This window comes from Somniosus microcephalus, chromosome 27 (assembly GCF_052327205.1).
Source record: "Somniosus microcephalus isolate GS21.2 chromosome 27, FLI_Smic_1.0, whole genome shotgun sequence".
Taxonomy (NCBI): domain Eukaryota; kingdom Metazoa; phylum Chordata; class Chondrichthyes; order Squaliformes; family Somniosidae; genus Somniosus; species Somniosus microcephalus.
This window is the reverse complement of record NC_141013.1, coordinates 22,451,116-22,470,706: the sequence shown is the minus strand read 5'-3', so window position 1 is coordinate 22,470,706 and position 19,591 is coordinate 22,451,116. Positions and strand designations below refer to the sequence as shown.

Here is a 19,591-nt window from a genome sequence, read left to right as displayed (position 1 = left end):
ATGAGATCAGTCACAGCATGGGAAACAATGGCTTGATGTTCGGTGGTGGGGTCATGGTCTAGGGGGAGGTAGGAGGAGGTGTCAGAGAGTTGGTGTTCAACCTCTGCAAGGTAGAGGTCGGTTCGCCAAACAATAACAGCGCCACCCTTGTCAGCAGGTTTAATGACTTGTCCAATATTTTAAAAACATGTTCCTCTAATTAAGTTTCCTTTAAACCAGTGTAGGACAACTTCTGTGTAAAGAAAAATGTTAAAAACAATTTACTTGGATCCCTATGGAAATTCAGTCCCATCATAGTAATTAGTTTGCAACAATCTGGTTCTGTTCCCTGGAAAGAGTGAAGCCCAATAAGATTTCAATATGTGGTCAACCGTATCAATGGATGTTCTAAACCTGGTATTGTTAAAAAGGCAAGTCTATTATACGTCCTGTTAGACGACAATTTTGGTCACATCGAAATCCTAATCCACACTTTTATCGAATGCAGTTCTCCAATGTTTTCTCCCCACTTCTACCTTTCATAAACCTCATCATATTGTGGCCCATGTCCTCACCCATACTAAGGCCTGCATCCACGTCACTCTTGTCCTCACCAAGCTCTCCACTGGCTTCCTGTACCCCAGGGTACAATGTTACAATTCTTGTCCTCATCTTCAAATTAATCCAAGGCCCATCTCTCCCTCCCTCCAATCCTCCAACATCAGCCTACTTCTCATTTTCTGCCCCCTCCACTCTGCCACCAGTGGCTGGGACTCTCCCCCTCAGCATTACTACCTCCCCTGTTGTCTTCAAGACCATCCTCTTTGACTGTACTTTTGCTCCTCCGGATTAGCTTTCACCTCCTTTCCCCCTACTCAGTGTCCACTAGTTATGCACTGTCCTGTAAAGTGCTCCAAGACATCTCTGTACATAATCAGCACTATAGAATTATAAGTTGTTATTTACAGATCTGAAGTATCAAGGGTAGCGTTCTTTCTGTGTTGTAATGGAATGCCCTCAGCGTCATAAAGATGACCTGCAGAACTAATTTGCAATTTCACCACTCAAAAGTTCAAGGATATATTTTGTATACCACCTCCTCTACATAACATATTCTTTCCTTCATTACATTTTAAAACTAATAAAGGGATTTGCCAACTGCTACAGAACATTTAAGTAATTTTCAATAAACTAAACTATATATTTTGTATACCGCCTCCTCCACACACATAAGCAAAACTATATATTGTTTTTTCAAATTTGAATTTGAATCAGTTGAATTTTAGGATGTGCTTCTGATTTGTTGCAGACCTTCATTTTTTTCTGGGAGTATCAATAGTTCAGCAATCACTGAGTTGCATCATGTCACATTTTTCAAGGTTAATATTCCAAAGAATGCACCTTACTTTTAAGGTTATTTGGTACCTGGTCTTTTAAGGTTATTTGGTAATCTGGTCATTTGAACTAACTGACCAAACATCATAGATTTGTTCAGTAAAATTATGAGTCCTGGTTTATTTGTGTATTCTGAAGGATGCTGAATACATTTCCAGTTTATTTTAAACCTAAGAAATTATTGGCAAGTAGTTGAAAATTATATTGTATTAATACAAATTATGTATTTCTTACATAATTAAAATAATTGAACTAGAAGAAAATCAATCTTCACTTGTTTTTCAACATTTCAGTTGTTTTATTATTTTCCCAATCATTGAAACATAAAACTTATGTTTTGTCTTTCAGTGTATTCTGATAGTTAAACATTTCTGGTATTCCACAGCAGATATCCCATTCTCTTAAAAGTTCTAACTGTAAATGCATATTATTACTATATTAACATTTCCTTGGATTTTACAGCCTGTGTTACTTGGAAACAGTCCATAACATCTGAGATTCTGAAGTTTAACAAGCCAGTAAATAAGGAAATTATTTGCTTTATTCTTTTCATGTACACCAAGCATATGGAGACCAAAATTGGTATAAACCTTTAGCGTAGTAAGCTGCACTACCCTGCAATGCATTACGTTTCTAATCTCTGGTGTCTAGTACAATTGACATGGAGAACTGCAGGCAATGAGGTTTTTGAGCCGATGCTTCAGGCAGATAAGGAGGGTCATTAATAATTTTAGTACAGTAAGCATCCATAAGGGCACTTTATTCTGATGTCATTTTTTATTGCAATCTAATAGCCCCACATTGCTCATCATCCACATTTTGTTAGGCATCCATTTGAAGTTATAACTTCCTTATACCTCTGGTAATTTTTTTCTGTACTGGATCATTACGACTATATTGGAATATTTTGATTATGACATCTAATATAATGGCCCAGTTGAAACTGTTTTATAGAAATAATAAAGACTGTGGTGTGAGATTTTTTGAACTTTGGGACCAGCATCACAATGATGTCTTCTGGTCCTCTACATTCTTGCGTTGTTAAGTTAGAAGATGGATGAGAGAAATTATCTCATGCTGTTTTCTGGCAAAATGAGAGAGATGTTCACAGATGGTGAGAAAACACACAAGAGACCAGTGTGAAAGTATGGTAGCAGACAGAAGGGAGATCAAAGATTCAGTTAATAATCTTCGACAGTGGGTGTATGGGCAACAGTCCAGCCACACTGTCTTAAGGCTATGAAACTCGAAGCACAGAGATGCAGTTAATTAAACTTGAAGGCTAATTTAGAATGTGAAATCTTAATGAGGCCTCTATTAAAGACCTAGTAATCTGCCCAGCATGTTGCTGAGAGGGATATATTGATTATCCAATCAATAACACCATATGAAGGTAGTTCATTACAAATTCGGTAATAAAGGAAGCATTCTACAATTATGTTGGAACTGGATGGTTAACCTTTGTAAACACATGATAGTAATGATATTTATAGAACTTTCCACACAAATAAATCAGCAATTTCTCACAATTAGCTGGTTTTGAACAACTAAGTCTTATGAAAATGTATTAAAATTCTAAACTTTGTGTACTTAGATTTCCAAAAGGCATTTGATAAATTTCCACACAAAAGGTTACTAGTTATGCTCAAAGCTGTGGGGATTCAGAGTAAACCTTAAAAATGAATAAGAAATTGACTGAAGGGTTGAAAACAACAGGCACTATTAAAGAATTCATGCGAGATGCAGGGGGGGTTACTGAATAGGGTACCCCAGGGCTCCGTGCTGGGACAATGACTGTTTCTAATTTACATCAATGATTTGGATTCAGTAACTCAATGCAAATTGGTCAAACTTGCAGACAATAGCAAACTGGAAGGTGCAGTGGCAACTCAGAAATTACTTACTTTATCCAACTGATTTTGTAAGTGGGTTGAACAATGGCAAGTAACATTTAATGCAAACAAATGTAAAATACTGCACGTAGAAAGGAAAATTGGGGTCACATGCATATTCCATGAATGGTGTCGAAATAACTAACGATGAAGTTGAAAGAGGCCTACAAGACTTAGAAGACTCCACCAGTGTAAAGCAACAAAGCTAACAATGTTAAACTATATAGCCAAAACAGTCAGATGAAGTCATAATCAAACTGTGTATTGCTCTGGTTAGACCCCATCTGTGGCAAGTTCTGATTGCTGAGAGACGAGGGAGATATTCAGGCCCTGGAGGCAGCGCAGAGAAGAACCATAAGGCTGATCCTAAATTACAGGGGTCTGAGTTGTAAGGAAAGACTGGAAAGAGGCAACTGAAAGCCGACCATATACAGCTACAGAAGATAGTAACAGGTATGAATGAGAAAGGTTAATCTGGAATATCACTCCAAATTAAACAGCTGGCCATAATTTGCCACAAATTGGTACTAAAATGGCAGTCTCATTAAGAAAGACGACAAAGGTGAATGGTTATGTAAATGGAACATTCACACAGAAGCGCAAGAGGTGCTTTTAAGGTATGGGGGTAGAGCAGAAGGGATGCTTGCTCTTCATTTAGCCCATGCCATACCTAGCCTGGGAGAATTTGATTCGAACACCAGCTGCCATAGTTGAAAAAGTATTCCACTTTCCACCATTGACAGCAAGTTGTTAATCATATTAAGAAAAACATGTTAAAATTCTGCCAAAAAAGTATTTTACAGAAGAAATTATGGAATAAAACCAATAATTTGAATGGTACCATCCAAGTAATAATAAAAAATAGAAAAGAACAAAACAAAATGCATCATGTAATTTAGTCGCTGATATTGACTAGTACTAACTCTAGGGTTACTGCAATTTAATGTCTAACCCTTTGATCCTTTAACTGTAATGATATCAAATATTTTAAGTATGACAAGCTGTAGTCTATCTAAAATGCAGCTCACACAGCCAGAGTGCTGTTTTTAATTCATTCAGATTTTAAAAAAATATTTGCATTGATTTTCCAATAAAATTTGTCTGTGTGTACACACATACATGACTCAAATAATATAAAAAAGTCAAATGAATGTACTAATGTCATTTACAACAGTGAAAATTTTGATGCAGTGTAGTATTTCAAAATTTTAAAAGGCTCACGTTTAAGCCCACAGGCTGACTTGTAGATCATTTATTTTATAGTACATTAGTTTCTTACCAAATTTTAGCAAAGCATATTCTTTACATGAATTATATTTTCATACCAATTATAACACATCCTTCACATTCACAGCTCAAATTATTCTACTAATTTATTTCTGTAATTCATAATATACATTTTATGGCTAAGTTGAATTCCAATATTTACAGCATGTGTGTGTTTCATCTTGGGTACAAACAATTTAGTTTTTAAAAATATGCATGTGGTTGCCTGCACCACATCCATAACACATCATCATTTCTGGTTATACTAGGTGAAGCCTCTGCATTTCCCATGGACCTTTATGTGACACGGTCAGGTCAGAGGTGTCTATAGATCATAAGATATGCTTATTAGAGTTCTTTGAGGACAAACTATAGGAGGCTTATGGTTCAATCTATATTTAATTGACCATACTACAAAAAATATACACCAGAAACAAATATGGGTATAGAGGCCATAATTATGTTTTGCTCTGGAAATACAAAATCTGCCAAGCATATGTGGAATTGTGTCTGTTGAAGGTTTTTTAATAAGATATCTTAACTATGTAATAACTCTCAAACAAAACTTACAATCTGATGCTGATTAACAGCAACTAGAATTGTCTTGCTTCAAGAATTAATAATTCACAGTGATGTGTGTGAATTGGTTAAAGATGGCATTGTAATCTATTACAGGTATTCTGGAAATCAGAACTGTCGCCGTTGGAGTGGTTGCTATCAGAGGTGTAGAAAGTGACTATTTCCTAGCAATGAACAAATCTGGAAAATTATATAGCAAGGTAAGCCCGTACACAGAACATGGTGCTTATTTAGTTATCAGTTTATGATTCTTCAGCATCAATTTCCTGAAATAGAAATCCTGCAGTCCTGGAGAAACAGTATTAATTTATTAGATCCAACATCAACTGTTAGCAGTTCATTGGTAGCACTAAAGGAATACACTGTTAAAAGTTGACAAAAATTGTTCTTGTGTGCCTTACCCTAGTATCTGCTGCTAAAAAAATGAAAGTAAATCCACCCTGGGTTATTTTTCAGGTCTCAAATAATTGTCCCTACTGGGCTGACTGCACCCATTAATTTCTTCTCTTGTAAGAATGCCTAGTTCCTATCCAAAAGACTGAGGTCCACTCAGGCGATCCAATAAAAGAGGTTTAATGAAAAGTAACAGAGTTTAACAGATAACTACAGGAGAACATCGAATATAGGTCTAGTCAGTTCGGAGGCTCCACGAGGACTGCTAGGGCGGTCCCGTGGCTGACGTCATGACGTCGTCATGTTTTTCCCGCCGGTGGGGATCACGTGATGAACGGCATGACGTCATCGCGTTTACCCGCGCTATTAAAGTGATCACGCTCTGTACATGTAAACAGTGAAAACAAAGATACAGACTCAGGCTGTAGCTAACATATTATTAAAGGGAATTATATACAATTGATTGGAGTCCCTTAGTGGCTCCGCCACATGCGCCCCCCCAGAATTGTCTTTAATAGCAAAAGTAAAACGGCGAGGAGGCCTGACAAGCCTGTCAGATCAACTTCTGTAGCCTTGAAGTGGAAGCAAATGGACGGCGGGCGAGCTGGCGGGTGGTTGCGTTTGATCTGGCACGGCGACTGTGGGCGGTCGGCCACGTTTCGGCAGTTGTGCGATCTCGACTGGGCGGTCAAGGTCCAAGTGAGCCGGCTTCAACCGGTCAACCGAAATGTGGTCCGGTTTACCACCGACATCGACCGAAAATGGTTTGTCTCCCGGCTCTATCACACGGAAAGGACCAGTGTAAGGGGGTTTGAGTGGGTCCCGATGAGCGTCGTGGCGGATAAACACATAGTCGGTGTTCTTCAGCTCAGCTGGGACGTGGGAACTCTGCAAGCCGTGATGCGACGTAGGCACTGGAGCGAAACTTCTGGCTGCCTCCTGGTGGCTGATGAGCTGCTGGGACGCGGACCATGGCACTGTTGGAGACGGAAGGAAATCCCCTGGCACGCGTAGCGGCTGGCCATATACGAGCTCCGCCGAGGACGATTGAAGATCTTCTTTAGGTGCTGTACGAAGACCCAAAAGGACCCATGGAAGCCTGTCCACCCAGCCCGCGCCTTGAAGGCTGGCTCGCAGTGCGGCTTTGAGCGACCTGTGGAATCGTTCGCACAGGCCATTCGCCTGTGGATGGTAGGCGGTGGTGCGATGTAGCTTGGCGCCTAGTCCCTGAGCCACAGCGTTCCAGAGCTCCGAAGAAAACTGTGGCCCACGATCGGACGAGATGTCCGCCGGTACCCCGAAGCGGGCGACCCAAGAGGAGATGAATGCCCTGGCGACGTCTGCGGAAGTGGTGGAAGACAGAGGAACCGCCTCCGGCCATCGAGTGGTGCGGTCCACCATTGTAAGAAGATGAGTAAACCCGTGCGAAGGCGGAAGTGGCCCCACCAGGTCCACATGCACATGATCAAACCTACGTTCCGGAACGACGAAAGTTGCCAATGGAGCCTTGACGTGACGCTGCACCTTGGCCTTTTGGCAGACCACGTAGGTGTTGGCCCAGTCGTGAACATCCATGTGCATGCCCCGCCACACGAATTTGGATGACATCAACCATTGCGAGGCCTTCATGCCAGGGTGCGACAACCCGTGGATGGCGTCAAAAGCTTTTCGGCGCCAGGCGACCGGGACGATAGGGCGAGGATCTCCTACGGAGACGTCGCAGAGTAGCATAGTGCCCGCGGCATGGAATTTGACGTCGACCGCTTGGAGGCTAGAGGGGTTGGTTCTGTAAGATTGGACCTCCGGATCCGAGGCTTGATCCGAAGCCATGAGGGCATAGTCGATGACGAGCTGGACTGCATGAACGGTCACGCGGGAGAGGCAATCCGCCACCAGGTTGTCGTTACCGGATACATGCTGAACGTTAGTGGTGAATTCGGAGATATACGTCAACTGACGTTGTTGCCGAGCTGACCACGGTTCGGCGGTCTTGGTCATAGCGAACGTTAGTGGCTTATGGTCCACAAAAGCCGTGAACGGACGTCCCTCTAGCAGGAACCGGAAATGGCAGATGGCCAGAAAAAGGGCCAGCAACTCCCGGTCGAACATGCTGTACTTTCGTTTGTTTCGCCGTAGTTGACGGCTGAAAAACGCCAGCGGTTGCCACGTCCCATTCACCCACTGTTCCTGCACTGCGTCGATGACGTAGTCTGACGCATCGGTGGTAAGGGCGATGGTGGCACCTGGCAGCGGGTGTGCCAGCATGGTTGCGTTGGCTAAAGCGCCTTTTGTGTCGACGAACGCCCGGTCCAAGTCGACCGTCCAGCTGATCGGATCCTTGCCGGACTTGCCCTTGAGGGCCTCGTACAGGGGCTGCATGAGCAGAGCTGCATTAGGGACGAACCGGTGATAAAAATTTACCATCCCGAGGAACTCCTGCAGGGCCTTGACGGACTACGGGCGCGGGAACGAAGTAACTGCCTCCACCTTCGTTTGCAGGGGAATTGCGCCATCTGATGTGATGCGATGGCCTAAAAAATCAATCTGCTGCAGGCCGAACTGGCACTTGGCCGGGTTGATGATCAAGCCGTGTTGACTGAGGCGTCTAAAGAGGGTGCGCAAATGGCAGATGTGCTCCTCTTTATTAGGGCTGACGATGAGGATGTCGTCGAGGTAGACGAAAAGAAACTTGAGGTCCCGAAGCACGGAGTCCATCAAGCGCTGGAAAGCCTGTGCAGCGTTCTTCAATCCAAATGGCATCCGCAGAAATTCAAACAGGCCGAATGGGGTGACGTCTTGCGGGTGTACGGGGACCTGGTGGTAGCCACGGACAAGGTCGACTTTTGAAAAAATGGTATTTCCCGCCAAATGTGCAGAGAAATCCTGAATATGAGGGATCGGATACCGATCAGGAGTAGTGGCATCGTTCAGGCGTTGGTAGTCGCCGCAAGGCCGCCATCCGCCGCCAGGTTTCGGAACAATGTGGAGAGGCGAAGATCAGGGACTATTCGACCGGCGAATAATTCCTAGCCGCTCCATCATGTCGAACTCCGCTTTCACAGCCGCGAGCTTGCCAGGTTCGAGGCGCCGGGCCCGTGCGTAGACTGGGGAGCCAGTAGTGGTGATGTGGTGTTCGACACCATGCTTCGTGGCCGTGGAAGAGAAAGTGGGTCTGGTCAGGTCTGGGAAATCTCCGAGGAGGCGAGTGAAGTCATCCGGAGGTGGGGACGCGCAGGAGACAGTGCGCGCCACGGTGTTACCGCGGTAGCACGGGATGGAGTGAAAAGTGGCCGCATTGATCAACCGGCGGTGCCGTACATCCACCAGGAGGCCGTTGGCGCACAAAAAATCCGCCCCGAGGATGGCTTGAGAGGCTTTTGCCGTGATGAAATCCCAGTAAAACCGCTGGCCGCCGAAGCACACCTGGACCCGCCGGCTTCCAAAGGTCCGAATGGCCCCGCCATTAGCCGCCTGGAGGGAGGGGCCGTGCCCCCCAACTTGTAGATCAAGATCTGACGCGGGTAGGATGCTACGCTGCGCCCCGGTGTCGCAAAGGAAACGTCGACCTAGGAAGTCGTTGATGAAGAGGAGTTTTCCCGAATTACCGATTGCCATCACAGCAGCGGGGCGCTCCTTATACTCGGTCCTCTTTCGACGGGGTGGCTGCTGTTTTTTTTTGTTGAGCGCAAAGCTGCAGGGAGGGCAGCAGCCTCTTGCTTTCGTGCCAAAACGGGCGTGGTAGAAGCACAACCCCGCAGGTTGAGGGGCTGGAGCGGCGTCTGTGGGGGGTGGGCACCTCGTGGCAGCGCAGTACTGCTGTGTCACCGCGAAGATCTTGTCCGCATCGGCAGCCAGCTCTGCGTAGTCGGTGACTTCGAACCTGGCTTGGGCAGCCTGCACTTGCTCCAGTAGCTGGCTGAGGAATAGCTCCCTGAAGAGGAAGCATTGCGGTTCGGAGCCCAGGAGCGTGAACATTTGGCTCATGAGCTCGGACGGCTTGGAGTCCCCGAGGCCGCGCATATTGAGCAGCCGGCGGGTGCGCTCTGACTTCGTGAGCCCGAAGACCTGTAACAACCGCGCCTTTATCGTATCATACTTGCGATCTTCTGGATTACCAAGCAGACTGACGATCCGCGAGGCTGTGGCACTGTCGAGGGCGGAGACCACGTGATAGTAACGGGTCTGATCCGCAACGATGTTCCTGATTGCGAACTGGGCTTCAGCCTGGATGAACCACGCGGCTGGCTGTTGCTCCCAGAACTGTGGTAGCTTCAAAGCAACGGCGTTCGATTCCATGTTCAGTAACTTCTGCGAAAACCGTTTGCAAAAGTCAGGGTCACCAATGTAGGAATGTCTAGTTCCTATCCAAAAGACTGAGGTCCACTCAGGCGATCCAATAAACGAGGTTTAATGAAAAGTAACAGCGTTTAACAGATAACTACAGGAGAACATCGAATATAGGTCTAGTCAGTTCGGAGGCTCCACGAGGACTGCTAGGGTGGTCCTGTGGCTGATGTCATGATGTCATCACGTTTTTCCCACCGGTGGGGGATCACGTGATGAACGGCATGACGTCATCGCGTTTACCCGCGCTATTAAAGTGATCGCGCTCTGTACATGTAAACAGTAAAAACAAAGATACAGACTCAGGCTGTAGCCAACATATTATTAAAGGGAATTATATACAATTGATTGGAGTCCCTTAGTGGCTCTGCCACACTCTCCCTCTTTTGTAGTACATGGTTCAAAAATGCAGAGGGACAATGCAAGAGTGCTGAACATTGACTCGATGTTCCCAATTTTTGAACTGAACCCGTCAAGTGATGAACATGCACTCAGTGCACCACATTCTTACTGCATCCCATTTTATTTTTGAGCACCCAAGCACTCTAAAATTAATGTGAGAATGAGTTAATTACTACAATCATTCCAACATGAAGGGCAGCTTTTGAAACTTGAAATTTAGGTTTTTGCTGATGAACAGTGAGATACTGTAATAAGATTCAGGAAAAAAATGTAGGCAGCAGATACTAGGGTAAGGCACATATGGACAACTTTGCTAAAAACAGAAAATGCTCACCCCAAACAGACGTGCCGTTGCAGCGTGCCAGATTTGGGCCAGTGCAGTATCGGGCTACAGGTGGTGGTGGTGTGGTGTTGGAGGGTGCCCGGGTAGCAGCAGCCCACATCATTTTTGTGGGGCCCAGAGAAACACTCCTGTTGCTCCTGGCCCCATAAAAATTATTTAAAATTGACCTTCTATGGCCTCTTCAGCTGTATTTGCCAGTAAGACTGGTCAGAGAGTACACAGCGCACGCTTAAATCAGTTCTGTCTTAAAATGGCAATCGGAGTTCTATGCACATCGTAGGTCCCCGATTTGGATATTTAAAGAGGTGGGTGTTTCGGCTGCACAGTGGTAGGCCAATGTAAAAATGGTGGCAGCCAGAACATTGGCATTAACGGGTGGTTTTCGAGGCCATTACTGCCCCAACAAAGGCAATTTCAGCAAGTTAAAATCAGTGGGGGGAGAAATTCCCCTAGAGGGTCGTTTGGGGGCGCTAGGTGAAAAATGTTTGGAAAGTTAGTGCCAGGGGCTTACCTTTTCAAACATTTGTTAAATTCCCTCTTTTTGCTCCAAGAAGGAAGTGGGGCGCTAAATCAAGCACTCCACTTGCCCCTCGGAGCACAAGAGGCGGGGAATGTCCCGATCCGGGGTGATGTGCTCAGCAGCTCCACGTGTGGCCACGCGTGGTGCTGCCGCATTGCAGGAGCTCTTCCCTGCATTAAAGGGAAGGGCCCCACGCTGCGAGCTCTGCAGGTTTCATTGTAGAATTCTGGGCCACCAGGGAGCGGGTGTACCGTGCGATCAGCCCAGCACTCAAGCAGAGGCCGAAAATACATTTAAAAAAAAAAATCTGCATTTTTTTTTTGGCTGGCCACCCACCGCACCCTTTAAGTTGCACCCCGTGAGCGGCCTCACTGTTCGCGACCCCGGCAGCAGTCAGTAACATCGCCCGGCGCTGCTATGGGGCGCGAGTGCGAATTTTTCTCCCGAGGCACTGCGCCCGGAGATGACGTCATGATCTCCGGGTGCAGAAGATCGGGGCAGTACCTGGTGGCACTGCCGCTAACCTCCTGCGGAATTATGCGGGAGGCGCGGTTATCATCTCGAAGGGGGTAAAAGCCATTTACGCCCCGTTAGCGCCTCCCACCGGAGGCGCAAACAAAGGGAATTTCACCCCCAGTGATGTCTAGCCTTAGAATTCCTTACACAGGAAACTTTGTGCTATCCGGCACCGACGGGACCGAGCTGTTGCCACCCCATCAAAACTGCCGGACAAACCAGCGCTAATGTTGAAACATACGGAGATTTTGAGCTCTATATCTGGCAACAAACCCTGTGCTTCTAAACAGTCGGCCGTACCTTGCAAGCGTCTCTGTAGCTTAGCAACAGCTTCAGCGAGACCTTGCAGAGCCTGACTGGTGAAAAAAAAGCAACAAAAAGAAAAAAAACCTAATAAAACGGCTCCTGATTTTTGCTGGTGGCTCGAGCATTCTGGACAGTTAACCTCCGGATAAACCAAAGTTTCCTGCACTTCAAATGAAACTACCCACCATGCAGCAAGGAGCAGGATAAAATCTGCCCATTAATTGAACGACCACTTGGGATGTCTGTCTCTTTAAATCTTTTTCCAACCAGAACCACATTACCTTTTTCCAGATTTCCATTCCCTATATAAGGCAATTCATTCGCGTTCCAGCACGGACATCTTTAATTAATTTTGACCAGCGGAGACAAGACACGATATAACTAATTGAGAATGCTACAGGAATCCAAATGTTTTTGTACATAAACAACTAAACAGATGCTGCCTAGCTTTTTGATAATATTAATCTTTACATAACTCATATTAAAAAGGTAAATATGATAATATAGGTTTTGGACAACAAATTCAAAATGAAGAATCCAGTCACTATGGAAGAAGATGGGGAATTTAGTTTGTGGTTCGTAACTTAATCTTTTGATCAAGGAATACTAAAACCTAATAAATCTGTTATTTTTCTCATTTATTGTCCTATTACTTGTATCCTGAGTAATATGCTCAAAATTATATGTTTTTAAGAGGAAACAAATCATGTATTCTGAAGATCTAGTGCAGAGGCAAGTATAGTCCTGAAACACTGCAATCTCTCTTAGCAACCAAACTAAACAATACTGTTTGGTGAAAGCATGAGGATTACTCTGTGTAGCTGGTCCACAGATGTCTTTCTCGTACAACATGTTTCAAACAATTGTTTAGTGCTCTTGTGCAGTGACCCTGATTTTGGCTGGGCGAGTTGATCAATGTTTGAATAAACCTGTCATCAAACACAGGTTGCTTCTGTGTCGACAAACCGTTCAGCAAGTGCTTTTACCCTTTTGCATCATGGCAACCACATGATTAATTTCATTCTGGATTTATATATAGCAGGGAAGAAAGCTAGTATTACAATTTCTTATGCTAGATGGAACATAGAGATCAAACTTGCCATGAATTATGTAAGCAGTCTAAACAATGCATTATCCTCATGGTGGGGGTGACCAAGGCACAAACTCCTCCTTTCATTCAAAACTACGGTCATGGGTGACCTAAGCTTTCCTTGTGGGGCACGGAGGAATATTACTGCTGCACCTGGACCCACAAAGAACAGAAAAACTCTTTTGGCATCTTCAGATGCTGAACCTCTTCTGTCCCAGGTTGGCCTGCACTCAGGCCTGAGTTAAAATTGCAGTTGGGTTCCAATTAAATCATCGGGACCCAACATGCACATGTAAAGAAAGACCCAGCCAGCTTTGGGCGGGTGTCCTTGCCACCTGCTCAAGACAGTAGGTTAAAACAGCGGGATCCTGGGAGCTTCAGGGCGGGTAAGTACTTCAGGGGATTTTATCTACTTACCTGCCTGGTTTCCACCAGGCGCGTAGGGTTAAAATCGTCCCAGAATTTAGTTCGAGTCACTTGTATTATCAAAGTAATGGAATCAATACATGATTGAAGGATAACTTGTGAATATCATCATCAGTTGCTAATAATGCTAGCTAATGCTTCCACAGTAATAATGTACACTCTATTTTCAATGTTTTCACAGAAAAACTGCAATGAAGACTGCAATTTTAGAGAGCTTATAGAGGAAAATAATTACAATACGTATGCTTCTGCAAAGTGGACACATAATGGCCAGCAAATGTTTGTTGCCTTGAACCAAAAAGGAGTAACCATTAGAGGCAAAAGGACAAAGAAAGAAAGTAAATCATCTCATTTCCTTCCTATGGCAGTATCGTAATGAAGTACACACAATAAGAACATCAGTCCCAGTAATAAAAGATGTTCCATCTCTGCACATGTATCACTGAACCCCTAACCACACAAGCTAAAATACTACTGACATCTGGAACAAGCTGGGCTTGCGCTTTGCTATAAAAACGTACCTATAATTTTGCACGATTGTATTCTATGCAACCCAATGTCACAACAGATGTAAAAGGTGAAGTCTGTAAATTTATTCCTGTACTTATATCTAAGAAACATTTGAATGAAAGTAGTATGACTGATCATCTAATCAAATGTGTAAAGAGGTGCAAGTAACTTGTAAATTGAACCTTTCCTTAAATAATACTTTTGTGGTATAATGGTACTTCATACTTAAACAGTACTATATACGTTTTCTAGATAATCCTTGTTACATTAAGACACCTTGCATTCAAACTGATACATTTATTCCTTGAGAAAGCACTGTGGACTATTGTTGAATGAAATATCATATAATATATGAGTCTAGTGATGAATGTGTAGCTTTCCATACAGCATTTAATTTTTGTAATTCAGTATTTTTAAGAGAAGAAAATGTAGTTACTGTAGTATTTTTGATTTTCACAAGATGGAGAGTGTTTAAATATCTTGCGAACAGTCAGTGATTTTGCCATGTTGTAAATGACTTGTGAAAATAATGATCCTACAGTATCAGCAGTGCTGCTCAGCTCAATAAAAGTTAATGCTTTGTACATGGATTTTTCAAGACCACTTATTTTAAAGTCATGAAATATATGGATCAGCTGTTAGTAGTAGATTCTCTCTACATAAAAGGAACTACAGAACCATTTGACATTTGGAACACAAAATACATGTTTTCAATTTAAACCAGCTAGCTCTGGGTTTGAAATAGAATGCAATTGTTCTTCATGGTATGAATCAGCATTCAAGCCATTGTTCAACCTAACTTGATCTCACAAGCTCATCAAAGTATAAGCCAAAAATTTTTTATTTTTCGTACGGTCTTACAGCATTTCTATAGGTAAGAGCAGAAGAAACCAATTCCTACTAGGCAACAAGCTGCGAGTAAGACCCTGCCAAACCATCTGCTGCCTACCCATGGGTTTGTCAGGTTTCCAACAAAAATAACACTTATTCAAAAGTTTTTAATACACTAATGTTTTGTTTGAAAGATGTGAGCTACATAGCACATTTACAGCTTCAACACACACTGATATATGGGTGAGAGTTGGCAAGTCTAATTCTACAAATAGTGAAAGTATCTGTTCACATATACCCGTGGATGGCTTAAATTTGCTTTCAATACAATTCCAATTTCAGATGTATAAACTATATCACTAAAAAGTGTGATGATAAAAGTGTAGTTTAATAGACCCAGCTACACTGCAGTCAGAAAATAAACAGACTGGAACAAGGAACCAATACAATTGGTGGTTGCTGCGGGGGTACAGGCTTCTCAACTAAAATTGTCTCTAGCAGAAAAAAATTGCCAAATACAGTCAAATTTACAAGCATGAAAATTTAGGGAATCTTTTACCAACTCCCAATTTCTTCAACTGTATTCCTTTATTATCTAAAATATTGTGTGTTTCATGAGATTCAGTACCTCGTTTACATGCCCATTTTTCTGTGAGTCTAGACAGTGAGCATTGCCAAACTATTCTTACCTCAAACGCCAAGTATGTGGAGTTTACGGGATTTTTTGTCTCAAAAATTGAGACTATCTGCTTGGCTGCCTGAGTTTTCTCCTCCTCTTCCCTCTCTCCCATCTGTGACTATCCAAGTCTTTCCCTTCATCTCACTGATACACCATATCAAAGCATCTCCCCCATCTCTCCCTAGCCCTCTCAGGCTGATCTCCCCCATCAGACCTACCTTCTGATCCCTTAATCTCATCCTGACCCAACCTGGCTACAAAATTACATTTCTTTGCCGAAGTACTTACATCATTAATAGCTCCATTGCACAAGTAGCATTCCACCGCCCCTTCAATACTGCGAACATCACTTTCCTCCTCCAAAAGTCCATCCTGAACCTCTCGCTCCTCCAGCCACATTATGGGGCGGGGGGGGGGGGAATTTGGTTGCTTTGTGCCTCCCGTTAGCGCAATTACACTAGCGCTCAGGTGCGGTGCCGCCAACGCCTCCCGCGAAATTCAGCAGGAGGTTAGCGGCAGCGGTAACTTCTAGCGCCCCGCGGGGTCCGATGGGGTCAGGGGGGCCTACCTGTGGCCGGGGCAGCGCTATTTAAAGGCGAGGTGCTGGGCGGCCATTTTTGTTGCTGGCCACCTGCCAGCACCTGCCTCCGCTCCCATCCCCGGCCTCCTTAACAGCCCCCCCCCCCGCGGAGTGCCAGCTGCGCTCCATGAGCCCGGCACTTCTCTTGCGTGCCGGGCTCTTTTGCCGGCACTCCGATCCCTGGGGGCCCAAGGTCGTGCTGCACAAGGCCCCTCCCCTTTAAAAAGGGGAGGAAAGCCTGAAATACTGCTTCCAGTAGCACCCCGCTTCCCTCTTGGGGCGCAACTATTCAATTTTGGTCACTGGGGCGCTAATTTTTCCGGGGTGCTAAAAGTAGCGCCCCAATTCTTTGCCCTACATGTCACACAACTTTTTTGCTGGCTCCCAAAGACTTTGCACTGGCTCATATGCATTGGCATGCCCTGGGCATCTTGGATGTTTTGTAGGACTCAGGCCTCTGCATGCAGAAGTACAGGTTGTCCATTCTGTGTCTGCTGGCTCACTGAATGCATCCATGTCAGCTGAGCACCATACGGCATGTTTTGTATAATTGTCCCTGATCTTACTGTTTTTAGTTGGACCAATCCCTCCCTGCAGTTGCATCTTCTATTTAAGGAATGACACCTGATAATTTAACAGATGCATTATTAATCTCATTAACAATAGCTTCACATTGACTAGGTACTTTCAGTGATAGTTAGCAATCACATCCAAAATCCTCCTTTTGCTAATTGACACCTACTTGTGGTTGAGAGCATATAGGAACAGCAAGCAGGGATCTCTGACTGCTTGTCCAAAGTTTGGAGATTTAGAATCCCACATTGGTTCATATCAAAATAGAACACATTCAATGGGTTCGTTTTTATACTTCCTACAGTGATATGCATTGCCTTACGTTTATATAGTTTGTAAACACTTTTGCCACACCATAGCTCATCTGCTTAATTTGTTCAGATCTCTGAATACCATTAATCTGAATTTAACTAATCACCTGACCACATAACTTGGTAGCATCAGTAAATAAATACTTTAATTTTACAATAAGTATGTATTCTTCATATTATTTATAAAAAGTTTATAATTTGTAACATATTCTGTCATTTTTGTCAAGCAGCACAAAAATGATTCCAAGTTACCATTTCTGGAGGCAACATCCAATACTTCATCTTGACAATAAAATACAGTTTAGCAAATAAGTGTTTTCTGGATTGCTCTGACATTCTTAAACAAACAGTGGTTTCTGACTTTTGAGCTTTGACAAAGCTGTATATACTTCAACAAGTGCAATTCTCATCATAACTGATTGAAGCAGTTAGTCAAACTACAGGCGGGAATACTAACCTCCCACACTAACACTCAACCACATAATACATCCTTCAATCCAGCAACACCAACCTCCTTTTGTTCTAGTCTGCTGCCTTTGTCACCCACCAATACCACAGCAAACACGCTCTATTCCCAGCTCTAATTAACCTCAACATGAACATAGCAATAACAATGACTTGCATTTATATAGCACCATTAATGTAGTAAAACATTCCAAGGCGCTTCAAGGGAATGTTATCAAACAACATTTGACTTTTAAAAAAACATTTATTCATTTATGGGATGTGGGCATCACTGGCAAGGCCAGCATTTATTGCACATCCCTAATTGCTCGAGAAGGTGGTGGTGCCTTCTTGAACCGCTGCAGTCCGTGTGGTGAAGGTACTCCCACAGTGCTGTTCGGTAGGGAGTTCCAGGATTTTGACCCAGCGACAATGGAGGATCGGTGATATATTTCCAAGTCAGGATGGTGTGTGACTTGGAGGGGAACTTGGAGGTGGTGGTGTTCCCATGCGCCTGCTGCCCTTGTCCTTCTAGGTGGAAGAGGTCACAGGTTTGGGAGGTGCTGCCGAACAAGCCTTGGCTAGTTGCTGCAGTGCAACTTGTACATGGTACACACTGCAGCCACGGTGGAGGGAGTGGTTGTTTAAGGTGGTGGATGGGGTGCCAATCAAGCGGGCTGCTTTGTCCTGGATGGTGTCGAGCTTCTTGAGTGTTGTTGGAGCTGCACTCATCCAGGCAAGTGGAGAGTATTCCATCACACTCCTTACTTGTGCCTTGTAGATGGTGGAAAGACTTTGGGGAGTCAGGAGGTGCGACACTTGCCGCAGAATACCTAGCCTCTGACCTGTTCTTGCTGCCACAATATTTATGTGGCTGGTCCAGTTAAGTTTCAGGTCAATGGTGACCCCCAGGATGTTGATGGTGCGGGATCTGGCGATGGTAATGCCGTTGAATGTCAAGGGGCGGTAGTTAGTGTTCGATCCGTGGTTCAGTGGATAAAGAATTACACGGATGCTGTACATAAACAAACAACAGGTCTTTACTGGAGGAGGGTCATCTCTAGACTGGAGTACAGAGGCATGCGCACAGCTTATATACCAGTGTGGTTACTGCCGGTACTACAGTATACAGGAGCTGTAAAAAGTAGTTCTGACTTAAAGCACATACACTACAGTTAGACTCTTGCTTGTTGGAGATAGTCATTGCCTGGCACTTCTGTGGCGCGAATGATACCTCGGGTAACTCCGGGCCACATAAGGAGATACTAGTACAGGTGACCAAAAGGTTGGTCAAAGAGGTAGGTTTTAAGGACTGTCTTAAAGGAGGAGAGAGTGGTAGAGAGGTGGAGAGATTTAGGGAGGGAATTCTAGAGCTTAGGGCCGAGGTAGCTGAAGGCACGGCCTCCAATGGTGGAACGATGAAAATCGGGAATGTGCAAGAGGCCAGAATTGGAGGAGCGTAACGATCTTAGAGGGTTGTCAATAAATAAAATTAACTTGGATACCTAGGTCTTCTAACGTGAATAGCTTCCATTTTGAAAGGAAACCACTGAATATAAGGATTTAAAAATTTGTTTTGGCGGTGTGGAGCTTTCAAGGTAATAGTTAATTAAAACACTTGTTTAGTTAGGAATCATGGCTCAGAGACAGATGCATAGTGAGTTCTCAATCATCTTTTACAACAGCGTCATCATAAAAAAAAACATATTGGCAAAGTCAGGTTCACTGAATGCCTACTGTTAAGAAACTTTCACTAGTTCTATATTTCTCATAAAGTATATATTCCCTGTTGTAATGTATTTACTGCTGAACTCAAGCTGTGTTATTTAAGAACATAACATAAGAACATAAGAAATAGGAGCAGGAGTAGGCCAATCGGCCCCTCGAGCCTGCTCCACCATTCAATAAGATCACGGCTGATCTGATCCTAGCCTCAAATCTTCTATCACTCTGCATCCACCCGAACCCATGTGATCTCCCGGGAGAGGCGAAAAACCAGATAAAGACCCAATGGCCAATTTGGGAGAAAAAAATCTGGGAAATTCCTCTCCGACCCATCTAGGCGATCGAAATTCTTCCAGGAGATCACTCTGTCCCTATATTTTCTACAGTACTTACCTTCTGTAAAGGCGATCTCCACCCCAGCCAGGAACAGGAATAAAACCATCTCCTGAAATCTAACACAGAATTAGAACACAGTAGGAGCAGAACC

General features: G+C 44.1%; 2 protein-coding genes across 2 annotated transcripts in view; one reads left to right on the top strand and one right to left on the bottom strand.

Moving 5' to 3' along the window:
• Positions 1-14,545, top strand: part of fgf7 (fibroblast growth factor 7) — a 78,137-nt gene extending 63,592 nt beyond the window's left edge. Inside the window, exons 3-4 of the mRNA XM_085968680.1 lie at positions 5,208-5,311; positions 13,633-14,545. Of these exons, the coding sequence (XP_085824806.1) occupies positions 5,208-5,311; positions 13,633-13,827 (299 nt within the window). The 3' untranslated portion in view covers positions 13,828-14,545. The remainder of the gene's footprint in view (positions 1-5,207; positions 5,312-13,632) is intronic.
• The window catches only part of LOC147100058 (protein FAM227B-like), a 293,117-nt gene that overhangs the window by 125,500 nt on the left and 148,026 nt on the right, over positions 1-19,591 (bottom strand). The gene's annotated exons all lie outside the window — the stretch shown is intronic.